Here is a 14322-nt window from a genome sequence, read left to right on the forward strand (position 1 = left end):
AATGCTGTCTGACTCGAGCTGCCTGCAGGCTGGAGCTCTCACTTCAATAGAAAGTTAGATAAATTGCGTTGCTTTGGATTCATCAAAAATAATTATAAACCGGCTTCAGAGAAGATAAAAGAAAGAAGAAGAAGTGGCGGACATTTTAGGTGAGTGTTGACAGTCACACACAGAAATACTATTTATGTAGGCTTTTTAGCCTACTATTACTGTATTGATAATTAAGTGCGTAGGCTGCTGTGTTCGAAGTCAATCACAAGTGACTCATGTCATGACCCAACTCTACACATTGTTTAGTTATTTAATTTGTCTTGATAAAGGGATTATGACAATAATTACAATAAATTATAGTGGGAATATACAATATAATTTATACTATAGGCCACTACTGCTTGCCTGTGTGCCGCTCAAAACTAAATTCAGAATATGACGTCTGTGTGTGTGTGTGTGTGTGTGTGTGTGTGTGTGTGTGTGTGTGTGTGTGTGTGTGTGTGTGTGTGTGTGTGTGTGTGTGTGTGGACACACGCTTTCAGTGATGAAGCTACAGAGCTCTGTTTTAATATCCCGTGAACTCTGAACATTAATGATTCCCTTGTCTGTCTGTCTGTCTGTCTGTCTGTCTGTCTGTTATTATTACACATTTCTTTGGCTGCAGTGGCCAAAATGAATGGTTTGCAGCCCTACTAAAAGAGAAAAAGGAACCCAGAGAGAAACATTATGTGTTATGCCCCCCCCCCTCCCCCCCCCCCCCTCCCACAAAGAGAAGAAAACAGTTTGAAGGTAAAGTGATATTGTTTTGTTAAATGTTAAAGTAATCATTGCTTGTTCAGTAACAGGGGTCTCCCAGACTCTCCACCTCTTTAGTAAGCCGAAAATGCATTTCCAGGAATACCAAATTTAACCAATCAGAACTCATACAGGATACAGGATAAATAAGTTACAATTGGAAGTGATGACACAAAGAAGTGGGCATACAAAATTTGAACCCATTTAGACCAGGAACGCATCTGTGTAATTGTTTTGATTTCTTTGGCTAGACCTTTGGCTTCAAAAATAGCAGATCTACAAGCTCATAGCGCGACACCGAGTGGCGCGCTATGAGCATGTAGATCTGCTATTTTTGAAAATCTTTGAATATATATGTTTTAAAGTGAACATTTGTACCTCAAATCTTTTTCCTTTTATGTTCAAAAAACTTTTAGGATTTAGAGAGCATTTTTAGAATCGGCCCCAGGTCTTAATGGGTTAAAGCTGCACTATGTAACTTTCCTCTTCTATCCCGGATTTGAACCCGGTTTCCTGAGCAAGTGCTGTAACCTTTTAACATTGAGCTAATAGAGCCTGCCTGCTTGCTCAGGTGATACATTGAATCTTGACCATCAGATCAAAATATATTGTATTAATATACTCTACGATACAGGTTGCATAAAATTACATTTTATTCCACTTTAACTTTCTAACAAAAAACATCTTGTTTTATCCAAAATATATTACTTGCACTACCTTTAGACGCTATCCACGACGAAATGTCAAGTACAGTCATACCCAGAAGAAGGCCAAAGAGTTGGAGCTGGACCTACAGCATCTTAAAACTAAGTAAGCAATGACTAATGTTAACGAAACAGTTGCATGAGTTTGCTCTTCTCTTTTTGTATATATCGATATGTTGGTTATTTGTTCTCATGTTCTTTTTTACTTAGATCTTGACCACAAATATTAAAAAACATTATATAGAAAGCATGTTAAATGGAGTGGACAGATGCTAGGCTCATTATTAAACTGGTATCCTACTAAGGCATACATCAATTCAGTTTTTATTTTTTATTTTTCCGTACCCTGTTCATGCTTTAAGATGCAACAAATTAGAGATTGCAAAACAGAAACTGGAGGAAGGGCCCCAATATAGCTCTGCAGCAAAGCCTGACATCCCTGCTGCAGATAAGCAAACCAGTGACAGCATAGGTGTGTTTAGACAGTGATACTGTTCTACGGAAAATGGTGACAATGTGTACAATATAAGTACTGTGATACTGCCAAAAGGAGCTTAAATATGATTCTCTACATTTTCAGTTGCAACTTCCTCCGTTTCCTCTTCCCCCGAGTCAGACGATTTGGCATCGACACCTGGGATGTTTGACGGCAACGGTGACAAGGTATTGAAGAAACATACTGTGTAGGACAGTGGTTCTTAAAAGTGGGGTTCCACAGTGTCCCCAGCTAAATAAGAAACAGTTATCATTTCAAAAATAGGCAACGTGTCATGATGCATCGTGAGCTTGTAGATCAGCTATGTTTTGCTATTTTTGAACTATTTTTGAACAGTTTTGCCTATGGCATGAACAAAATAGGGATGCCGGGTGGAAAAGGTTAATTTCACTACTATTTTACCAGCTAGAATGTAATCCAATGACAATGTACTGTATAAGAATTACTTCAACTCTCCCCACCTACAGTATAGACAGTTGTAGAATTCTGTACTAAATGTAATCCAACAATTAACATCTTCTCTATTGGAGGTCCATGGCACCAACTCTTTTCTAAATGGGTCCACATTTGGGGGTCCTTGAAAATGTAATTTCTTTACAGTAAATTCTGTTTGAAGTGGGCCTGCTTTTGTCAAAAATGAGTCTGAAATGTCATGGTAAAATGTTTTTTAATTTCTAAAACATGTGTTGTTTTCTTCTGTTTCAGGTCCACATTGGCTCTGGTGTGTGGCTCGAAAAGGAGATCTGGAAGATGGTGGCAGCAAACACCAAGGACTCCCTGTTCATGAAGGAGCTTGCTGTTGCCATTTGGGGGACAACAACCCTGAAGACCATGCAGGAGCCTTACAAAGAATGCCCCACTAGCAAGGGGGAGGCCAAACCCCCCTGACCGCAGGACTCAGAAGAGGTATGTTTACTGAGGGGTGGGGGGGTTCATTATGACTTGATCTCATAATTCAATCTGCTCTGTGCATGACTGTAGTTCTCTTTTCCAGAAGGTGGAATTCCCGTTAGCGTTACCTGTTCAGTTTTTCATACCTTCATTTGGTTGTCTCAGCAGCATACTGTTTCAACCAGAAACACATATGGAGATGTTGGTTGTAGCCAATCAAATGAAGCTATGAAAAACTGATCGGGAAACGGGAATGTCACCTTCTGGAAAAGAGATTATATTAAGCTTATTAATCAATCATAAAAGAAAATACTCTATTGTAATAAAATCGATTTTATGGCTGAAAGAAATGCCGATCTACAAGCTTGCAACTCGTTGGACGTGTTGTGAGCTTGTAGATCAAAAAAGTAATCAATAGAATAATCGCAAGTAGAATAATTGGTAGTGGCAGCCCTACATGCATGTTTGGCAGGGGTAGCTTTTTGCCCCAAATTGTTGTTGTCCATTGTAGCCATCTGACTTATTGCCTGCCCACTGTCCACCCACCTTTTTCATTCAAATGCATGTTTTCTAACTGAACTGAAACACAGGGTTAAAAAAACACTTCACCCCATTTTCAACTCATCTTCATATAATTGGTCCTCACTAATACACATTTTAAGATGGCACCATTTATGTCTACTCACTCTGTGTTTCGTTGATAGGTCGTGGACAGTTTAGAAATCTGCCTACCTTTGACATCATCGGTAGGCAGGTTTGGTCATTTAGAACAACTTTATTTGTTCATTATTAATGCAAGAACAATGGCTTCTACTTCTGCATTCAAACTTTCCAGGTAGAGACACACTGTAGTTTCTATTAGCTTGGAATCTCCATTGGTGATGTCACTGGTAGGCAGGTTTCTGAACTGTCCACATTCCACCAATGAGTGGCAGAACGAGTAGACAGAAATGGTGCCATTGTATAATGAACATTAGCGAGGATCAGTTAGTTATATGAAGATAAGGTTGAAAATGGGTGAAGTTTAAGTTACTTTAAGTTTTTCTCAAAACATCACAATTCATTTAACTCACCCCATGCAGTATATTGCTAATTATATTTGTTTTATTGTTGGGGGTTCTTGTTTGTTTTCTTTCAGACTGTTTCCATTGGTGGCTGCAGGGGCAGAACATTCTCACAAAGAGGAAGGCCATGGACCATGGCCAGGACATCAATAGAAAGGACAAGAAATTGTGTGTCTGTGTAGGGGGGGGTTGATATGGGGGTAATGCTTTATAGCGCCACCAGCAGGCCGATTTTTGCAAGACACATTTTTGGCTGCAACTTTACAGATGTTTTCCAAACATCACACACATCGGTATACAGTATCTCCATAGTCATGTAATCAAGACGGATCTGTCCGATTTTTCATATTCTCTCACTCTTTTCCAGTCATTTGAACACTGTGTGTGTGTTAGTGTGTTCCTCAGGTTGAAGTTCATGTATTTATGTGTTTATTTATACATTTATTTGTTATTTAAATGTTGTTTTTGAGGGTTTTTTATAAGTGTTTAATAAATTATTGTTATGTATGAAATTGATACATGATTATTTATGACTTTGTGGATTTTGCTCACTTTTATATAGGCTACTGTAGGCTACTGTTTTTTAAATATACCACGTGCTGTGGGCACCTGGATGAAATTCACCATGATCATGCATCCTCTCCAGCAAAGTTGGTCACTGCATATCCAGAATACACCTGAATACACATAAATACCAGATAGCAGCTTAAACCAGCTTAAACCAGCTACCAGCTAAACCATCATAAATACCAGCTACCAGCTTAAACCAGCTAAACCATCATAAATACCAGCTACCAGCTTAAACCAGCTAAACCATCAAAAATACCAGCTACCAGCTTAAACCAGCTAAACCATCAAAAATACCAGCTACCAGCTTAAACCAGCTAAACCATCATAAATACCAGCTACCAGCTTAAACCAGCTAAACCATCAAAAATACCAGCTACCAGCTTAAACCAGCTACCAGTTTAAACCAGCAAAACCTACCACCTTAAGCTGGTCAACCACCAAGACCAGCTTAAGGTGTGTTTTGGACGTCCAAAACACACCTTAAGGTGGTCAACCACCAAGACCAGCTAAAACCAGCTGGTCCAGCTTAGGCTGGTCTAAGCTGGTTTTTTCAGCAGGGCTGTTGAATCCAAATACAGCTTCTAGCTAAGCCAGACAGGTAGCCAGCTGTGCTAATGGTCATGCTAACCGGTTTAGTAAAGTACAATCGATTTCTGTAATCAAGTAACAGACATGTTTTCAGAACTTACCAGGTAGTGCAATTTGCGTGCTGCCTTCAGGCCACAACTCTGGGGGTGTCCACACACAGCTACTATGAGCTTATCCTCCATCATCCATCACACAGCATTGTCATGGTCTCTCTGTTTCTGTCTGTTTGGCTCTCTTTCTGTCGTCCCATTCCCTCGCGTAGTCTTCTCGACTCACTGTTACCTGCACACCTGTTTCCACTCCCTTGTTAGGCCTGCCAACCCATCTAAAGTAGCCTGACAGTGCATCGCGGGTGCGAGTCCCGTTCTCTTTACTGCATGTCTCTCCCCATCTCTCTCTCCCTGTTTCCTGTCCATCTCCACTACTACTCTATAGAGGCAGAAAAGCCGAAAAAATATCAAAAACAAAATATAACTGTATGTAGGAAAAACACAAGTGCGTGCGCGTTTGTGTGCGTGTGTGCGTGCATGTGCAGGGCTCTCCTCTCATCTCTTATGAGAAGGGGGGTTCCAGGAAAAAGGTTGGGAACCTCAACCATTGTAAAGGACGGTTTTTTTTTGTGGTTGTGACTACCATTTTGCTTATTGCTCATTAGCAGGGAGGGGGCTATAGGAGCTTTCTATAGGAGATTTCCCTGAACCGATTATCTGACACGGGTCACAATAATTCAGATAATTCAGTTCAGCCTGCCATTGACGAATTGACATGTGTGTGGTGTTTTCAATAGTTTACGCTAGAGGGCGCTGTTCTGGAGAACAGTAGACCCAGAAATAATGTGATCACAACAAAGCCGGCCCCGTCCCATCCAATGTTAAAGGATTTATAAAAATGTCCTCGCAAATTTCTGTTGCTTTTTGGCGAAAAAACATGCCACATTCAACCGCCCACAACTATGGAATGGATTATCGCTGCGGCACAAATGTCTTTCTCCGATTCTACGAGACTCGGCTATGTCTTTCAAAGCGATCAGCGGGTGGATCTTTGTGAAGAACAATATTCTGTGATTTTTCAAAGGTTAGTGAAAACGCTCGAAATCGCTGGCAAGGGCAGCCAGATGATGTTTAACTCTGGCAGTCAATGAGTTAAGGCCTTAGAGTTTAGAGAAAAGCAGAGTGCCAACAAAAACTGGATTTTCATAGCTTAAAAACACATACAAAACTCAAAAAACTTGATTTTGTGTGGAATACTTCTTTCACTTCAATACATTCCATCAAACGTCTCCCAGTTCCCTATAGAGCGTGCCAAAAATCCTGAAGGGGGCGTCAACAAGTGTCTTTTGGTAGCTGCGGACATCTTTGAGGGGTAAAAACCAGGTTGACTTAACATTGCCCAATGCCACGCCCAATGCCTCGCCCCCGCAGGCTGATTTGCCCCTTCTGCTGGTGACGACACGTTGGCATGCTTAATAGGCAAAACCTGGGCAAAAACCTGGACATGCTAACTTGTGATTCAGACAGGTTCAGAATCTCTGTCCCTATCACATATATAGATGATGTAAAACCCACCCCCTTACATCATCTATTCTAAGATCTATACCATACCACACTTTAGAATGATGACATCTCACAATTCCATTTATGGACTATATAAGCCGGTGCTAACTGTCTCTCCTCACTACATGTTTTAGTCAGGCATATTAATACTTAAACATATAATCACTCGTGAGTGAGCGTATGAGTGAAACTTCTGACATTGGTCCTGAACCTGAAGATCGTGAACCTGAAGAAGCTGCAACTTTGGAATCTGAAAATCCACAGGAAGCAGCAGATTTCACGAGAGAACGTATGAGTGGAAGTATGAATGAAACTTCTGACAGAGGTGGTGAAGATGCAGTAGAAGAGTCTGGACCTTTGGCGTCAGAAAACCCACAGCAAGCAGCACGAAATGAAGCCGAGAAAAGACAAGAGCAGGGAGATGACATGGGTGATAAAGAGACCAAGAAGGAGAGGATAAGCAAACAGCAAGTGGAGCAAAGCAGAAGGAGAGTCATCACCGTGTTGAATGATGGGACAGAAAACATCACCAACATCCAAACAGCTGTCCGTGCCCAGGAGTCCCGCCGGAGGACAGAACTGAGGGAGAGTCAACGAGTAAGAGTGGAGAGGATAGAGAGCGAAGCCAAGTCCAGCCTAGACAAGTTTGAGGAGATCAACACAAAGTGGATGGGCGCTGAGGGAAAGGAGATTCCTCAGGATGTGGAACAGATCCTGAAGAGCCAGAAGAAGCTCTGTGCTCAGCTCCTCGAGGACAAAAACAAACTCATCAATGACCTGCAAGAGGAGCTCGAGGCCAGTGATGACCGCTTTGAAAAGGACTTGAAACAGCAGGCAGACGAGGTGGACCTGTTATTAGTGAAGATGGAGGAGCAGGTCAAGACTATGAAGAAGACCTACAGGGAGGAACTCGACCAGATGGAGAACACCTACGAGGAAGAACGGCAGATCCTGCTGACTGGAAACAAAACTGAATGGGAAGAGTCTATGGAAGAAAGACAGTTAAAGGAGCAGAGTGACCTGAAGGAGAGGATGGAGAAGCTGGAGGAATTTGAGGGCTTGCTTCAGAAGCTGAGGGAGCACAGTGCTGAGGAGAACATCACCCTAAAGCTCAAACTGGACACACATCTTCAGGCCCTGGAGGAGCGGCAAAAGCAGATGGACAATCAATACCAGATGAACCAGGAGGAACTGGACATGCAACGCAAGCTGCTGAAGAAGCAAGCTGAGGAGAACACAATCACCAAGATCATGCAGAAGCAGAAGATCACCAAACTGAGGGATGAGCTGAACAAGTTGATGAGGCAGGAGAAGGATTCTAAAGATGAAATTCAGCGTTTGACTAGACGCTACGAACGCAGCATGAAGGAGTGTAAAGAAATAGAGAAGAGAAAGAAGCACTTTGCAGCCGTCAGTGCCACCAGGTTTGAAGACATGTGGATGTTGAGCGAGGCTGAGGTGAAGCAATTGGTGGAGCAGGCTCTGGACATCGACCAGCAAATCCACGAGCAGGTCTTAGGCTTGGCCTGGGAGCGGCCTCCCGGGGCCTTTGTGGAGCGTCCTGACCCCGCCGGTACACGGGAACGGGATTTTGCGCAGAGGAACACCTCGGTGGAGGAGGAGGTGGTGGTGGTGAGGAGTGAGAGCCACATAGAGGTGGAGGAGGAGAGTGAGGGGGAAGAAAAAGGCAAAGTGTCGACACTGATGGTAAAGAAACTGTTGGAGGTGCTGTGTGACCAGGTGGACATCAACTTCGAAACCATGTTCATTGAGAATACCGATGATGTCAACAGACTGGCTGAATTATTCATCGACTACATACAGCAGCAGCAAGAACTGTTTGAGGGGGTAAGTGAATCAGCAGAAGAGGCCGACAATATCCTGAACATCAAACCCAATGAGGTCCTGACTGTTCTGAAAGCCTTCACTGCTCAATATAAAGAAACCAGGGCGCCTCAACGGTTCCAGTCTCTGGTTGATTGGGATGATTTTGACGACGCAGCCTATTGGAACAGTTTAGCAAATGTCATTCCTGAGTCCAAACTAAAGGTCTGGGATGCGCTGGAAAATGGACTGAACAAGTACTATGAGATCCTGAGAGAGCGGACCAAGCTCATCACTAGCACACAAAACCTGAAGCGCAATAATGCTGAGCTCCGCATGCTCCTGAACCAGCGTCAGGCAGCGCAAACCTCCCCGATCCCCCAGGTGGTAAAGCTGACACCTACACCTAAGTGAACAATTGATTTACTTGATTTTATTTTTGTTGCACCAGGCTTAGATGAGTTGATGGTGGCACAAATGCTTACAAGACGTCAACAGTGTTTATTTGTCTGGGGCTAAACTTGCTAACCTCTGGACCAAATTCCTTGTGCACACTATCAGTAGGCCAAGGAAGTTCTTCCACTTTTTGTCAAATGTTTTATAATCATAGATGACTGACATGATAGACTGTCCACATTGAATCTGATATCCACATAGGAGCCATACCATAGACCCTGTTATGGCCCTGTAGGAATTAGATTCGCAATGTTGTGTGTCTTTCCTGTTTTTTTCCTTGCAGTGCCCAATAGTGACCTGGATGTCATTGCCAATCAACCAGCATCTAAGCCTGGGAGAAGAAGCTTCACTCCAGCTCTTTGTGCCTTTCCTACCTGTTTGCCACATTTTATTGCTGTGTGCTTAAAGTATGGACAAGGGAAGCTCAGAATCAGAATTAGCTTTATTGTCACATCACAGATTTACAGGTGTAAAAAAGTGTGTGGAATACATTTTTGTGCTGGTGGTAGGGACCTGTTAACTTTTCTTTTGATCCCCTTTCCCCCATATATGATTTAGACAGGGAGATTAGATTTGTACTTTTTGTTGGATTTGGTTCAAATTAAGTAAACTTTTTTAGATAGTGTGGTGTTTTGGTTTGTTTTAGCCTTGGCCATCGTGAAGTTTTATGCTTCCTTTTTTCTTTCCCTATTGGCAATATATACAAGTTTTTTCATGATATGTGTTGTGTGATCCTTTAGAGTAACACTTGTGTGTCAGAGCACAGAGTTGAGTGAGGATAAATCCTGCTCCTCGCTCACGAGGCGGTTTTCATGCTCTGCTGGCCGCTCAAGGAGATTACCTGCCGCTACGCTCAAAATCACTCCATCGCTCATCTTTATTTGCCCACACTTCGCTCCTCTCTCAGGTCCACTCCAAAAATAGCCTACAAGTTAAGTCAAGGGATATCTACACTACCCAGGGTATCTCCTGGTGATTCGTTACTATGATCCCATTAATGGAGTAATATGTTGTCACTATCCCCCCATGTTCAATCCTTAAGAATTTCGGTAATCCACAGAATAATATCCAAACAGAAACAGTACGGGCAACAAACACACGCAATGACCAAGGAGCCTGTCACATCCTTCCAGACCACACACGCCTCCAATTCGAGTAAGATATGTCATTAATCCTTCTATTAGTCTGTCGGATAAACAGAAGGGGGGCGGTAATGCAAAAAATAAAGATGCCAACCACCATAAAACCCTATAAAGAAACAGAAATTACGAGCTGTGGTCATAGGTGAAGAAGCAAACGAAAACGTCGGGCTTCATGCCCGACGCTTTCGCAAAGCGTGACCGTGACCGGCGCAAAGCGTGATGTGCGTGGGGCTAACAACGGGTTCAACAAGTACATCAGATAACAGAGGTATAAGTATTCTCGACTTACATTGTTTCTGACATGCATGGCCCAGAGTCGGCCGGTCTAGTAAATAAAATGTTATGTCCCACGAGCTGTGCCAGGTAGAAAATGTTATGTCAGTTTAATTAGATGGCGTGAAAGTGCGATGTTACGTTAATCATTACAATACATCTCACACTCCTGTTGCAGAGTTGAGGTTTTTGTATCTGACCATGAGAGATGGTCAGATTGTGGTAAGAGCGTCACCCGAGCGGCTCGGGGTGGAAGATGGTCCTCCGCTCCGAAGTGCACTCCAACCTTTTGAAAACCTGCTCCCCGCTTCAGTCAATATTTGAGCACAATGCCAATAACCAAGGAAGTCCGTTTTTTTATATCTAACTTTAATAATGGAAGTCAATCAGATTGAACAATTGGCTCTTTCCCCTCTTCCACCTCTTACCTGTTTATCCACAAAAAAGTCTCCCCGAGCTCAAGCACACCCTGTCATTTCCCATTTACAAGACACATGGAAAAAAATATGTCAAATTTTCAATACAAACCCATACCTCAACTCAGAATCAAGCATTTGGCAGAATCCTAAATTACATATTAACAAAACTAAATGTTTATGGAAGGAATGGGTTATTAAAGGGATTCTTACATTGGGCGACTTATACAAAGAAGATTCTCTTAGATCATTTGATGATCTAGTTACAGAATTTGACCTTCCCAGATCTACATTCTGCAACTGAGGCACTTACTATGTGGAGTATTTGGTTCATCCAGAACTCTGCCTCAACATTCTGAGCTGTTGAAGGGCACCACCATGGTGTTAGGCACGAGGCCTCATTTTACTATTCTAAGATCTTTATTGAAAATACCAAGGTACCTAATGTGTTGAAAATATTATGGGAGAAGGACTTGAACCTGGATATTGGAGTGGGATGGATTTCTGCAAAAACTCAAAAAGGTAGGTGCCATGGTTTTGCACTTTTTCTGTTTTTCATGTGTCTATGAGGTTGATAGAACTTAATTAAGCCCCCTGGTGGTGTTTTTATGGTGTTTTATGTCTTCTCTGACTACTTGGAGTTTCTACCTGGAGGCTGAAACCTTGAGGGTCAAACGTGCCAATAGAAAAACAGCGCTTTAGTGACATAGTAAAAACATACCCTCCCCCTCATTATCATAACACAACAGGTGTGGGCATGAGGAGGAGGAGGGACTAGGACAGGTGGGTGGTGCTAAGGTGGTGGAGGAGGTACTAAGGTGAGAACCAGGTATACTTAATGAACTGGAGGCGTGTCCACATAAAAACATAATTTTAACAATTTCTGTACACTTTTTTGAAAAAAATCTTCCTCCTAGTATAACCATAATACCTGATGATTATGTTTTAGGGGGGGGGGATCACTGAAAATCACGGCACCCCGTCTTCAACAAAAAATGTCTAAAGATATCAGAATCAGGTTGATTCAATTTCAAATTCACAACCGCTTCTATTGGACCCTCACGGTTGCACAGACTTGGCCTTAAGGACACAGCTGAATGTTGGAAGTGCAAGGACCCATCATCGGTGGGCACCCTTGTTCACGCTCTTTGGGACTGTCCCGTAATTGAGAGTTTTTGGAAGCAAATACATAACTGTATCTTAGAAATGACAAAGGTTGATTTTCCCTTCTGCCCCAGGCTTTAGATACTGGGTGACCCAAAGCAGGTTGCCCACTGTGATTATGTGGATTTCATCCTCCTGACTGCTATCATGATCGGTAGACAGGTTCTGATGAGGGGTTGGAAGGATGCTGGGAGTCCTTCTTTCCAAGAATGGTTTGTAGAGATTTGCAAAGTTCCTGCTTATGAGCAAATAACCTATAGGAGGTCTGACAGATTGGATAAATACATCCGTAAGTGGGGAGGCTATATAATGTATATTGCTAACATGACTTGAGGTGTGGTGGTAGCACAACATACTGTTATTCTTTTTTCTCTCCCATTTTTACCTCATTGAATATAATGTATGTAACCAAATACCCAGGGTTATATGGCATTGTCTTACTTTTTTATTGTATTGTATTGTATTGTATTGTATTGTATTGTATTGTATTGTATTGTATTGTATTGTATTGGTTGTTGTTTTTGTTGCATTTGTTGTCTATTTGTATGTCTGCTTCTTGTGCTTAATATTTTCCTTTTGTTTATCTTCTACTTTTTTGTGTAAAATTGAAAAATTAATAAACATTGAATCATAAAAAACTAGAAAAAGTGCTCCTCGGAGCACAGGTCTCCGCCAGGTCAGGTAGGTTTGATATGAGTGATGTCATCATGTCATCATGTGTCTCGCTAGCCAATCACAGCTGGTGACAGACGGACACACACACACACACACACGGACGGACGGACAGGGGGTAAAACATACTCTCCCCCATGCCTTCGGCCTGGCGGAGACAAAAATTTGGAAGTCAATGGGACTTGGATTGTCCATATCGGTATGTATGACGTGTATATAGGACGATATCATCGATACTGTTAACTTATAACTGTTTGGCATGTCTACCATAACTTCAGCATTGTCTAGCAAACGTTAAGTGCAGTCATTATGTATCCCTGGCATAACTCGAACAGTGTCTGACCGTTCGGTCTCAGACTTGGCATGTGTGTGTCTCATATGACCGCCAGAGCCGAATGGCAATTGGGACAGATCAACGGCTTCCGAAAACCAAAAAATCACAAATATCTGTATCGGTCGGCCCACAGGTCTGAGAAAGAGGCAGAAATTGGAGTGCGTTCAAGAGATTGTATGCATCGGCTTCCCTGATTGGCCAACCCAAACCGTCTGCTTCACGGATTGGCAGAGCATCACGTCACGTTTGTGCCGTCAGGCCAATAAAAGTCCCTGATTGGCTAACCCGACCCATCGGCTTAACTGATTGGCCAAGCTTTGCGTAAAACCTTTCGCCACATAGGGTGACCAGACGTCCCGGTTTGACCGGGATTGTCCCAATTTCAAGCTGAAAATATCTCTAAAACACTAATATGTCCCAGTTTTCAACATTTACTACAAAAGTGTCAGTTTTCGCCAGAATTAAAATAACATTAGTTTTTTTCAGTGTTTGCAAGGATCTTTATCATGTTCTTTTCATGTAAACAAGCTCACCTAACCAATCAGAAAACATGAAAAAATGCATTGCGTGTCTGAATTCAACGCTGAGGCTTATGTTTTTAAATCAGTCGTTAACACCTACCTATATGGTGTGTATACATGTGCGCGTGCATGAACGTGCTTGAATGTGTGACAAACGTACGCATTGATTTAAGGGTCCCGGTTTGAGGGGCTGAATATCATATTCATTCCATTCATACTGCTATGCGGGTGACCATATTCAGAATATGGTCAGTGTTCTGAACTTCATAAATGTAGGATCAAACTCGACAAACCCTTCAACAAAGGTCTGAAACCCACCTAGCAAAACTCAGAAGAGAGATAAATAAGCTAAGAAACAAGGTAACTGCCATGATCAGATCATCACAAAAAAAATACCTCGATGATAAAATTGAAGAAAACCAAAACAAACCTTGTGAGCTTTGGAAGTTATTCAACAACCAACTAGGCTGTAGCAAACATTTGAAAACCAAGTTTTCAAACATCAACATCAAGGTGAATATGACTCTCATTACAGCAAAGCGGGAAGTGGTTAAAATCTTTAACATCTTCTTCACAACCACAGCCACAACACTGGCTAACAATCTGCCCGAACACTCCAGGCTCTATGGTGAAGAGCACTCCCAAGCATTCTATGAAAATCTAGGTGTACGCAAAGATGATTTTAAACTCACCATGGTGACAACAGATGAGGTGTTTAAAAAATTGAGCGCACTACAACAACACAGAGCCACAGGCCTCGACAATATTCCCTCCAAATTTCTAAAAGATTCCATTGCTCCAATCATCACTCACATAATTAACCTCTCCATCAAACAGGGACGGGTCCCCAGTGACTTCAAAATAGCAA

At 42.2% G+C, this 14322-nt stretch overlaps 2 protein-coding genes across 2 annotated transcripts; both read left to right on the forward strand.

The window, feature by feature from the left end:
* The first annotated feature begins 748 nt into the window (after positions 1-748).
* On the forward strand, positions 749-4457 carry LOC308087182 (uncharacterized protein). The gene is made up of 5 exons (XM_080430895.1): positions 749-780; positions 1510-1596; positions 2071-2153; positions 2692-2892; positions 4016-4457. The coding sequence occupies exons 2-4, from the start codon at positions 1527-1529 to the stop codon at positions 2872-2874; spliced, it is 336 nt and encodes a 111-aa protein (XP_080287021.1). The 5' UTR covers positions 749-780; positions 1510-1526; the 3' UTR covers positions 2875-2892; positions 4016-4457.
* Positions 4458-6955: 2498 nt separating this feature from the next.
* On the forward strand, positions 6956-8890 carry LOC308087839 (dynein regulatory complex protein 1-like; the record flags this gene model as incomplete). The annotated part of the gene is made up of 1 exon (XM_080432034.1): positions 6956-8890. The coding sequence occupies one exon, from the start codon at positions 6956-6958 to the stop codon at positions 8888-8890; it is 1935 nt and encodes a 644-aa protein (XP_080288160.1).
* Positions 8891-14322: the final 5432 nt, after the last annotated feature.

This window comes from Gymnoscopelus braueri (assembly GCF_963280865.1).
Source record: "Gymnoscopelus braueri genome assembly, chromosome: 1".
NCBI classification, from domain to species: Eukaryota; Metazoa; Chordata; class Actinopteri; order Myctophiformes; family Myctophidae; genus Gymnoscopelus; species Gymnoscopelus braueri.

Excerpts from the sequence above, each read along its gene's own strand:
- LOC308087182 (XM_080430895.1), top strand. The coding sequence starts at position 1,527 with ATGTCAAGTACAGTCATACCCAGAAGAAGGCCAAAGAGTTGGAGCTGG. Across the intron at positions 1,597-2,070 it reads CTACAGCATCTTAAAACTAA|TTGCAACTTCCTCCGTTTCC; the intron begins GTAAGCAATGAC and ends CTACATTTTCAG. Across the intron at positions 2,154-2,691 it reads TTGACGGCAACGGTGACAAG|GTCCACATTGGCTCTGGTGT; the intron begins GTATTGAAGAAA and ends CTTCTGTTTCAG.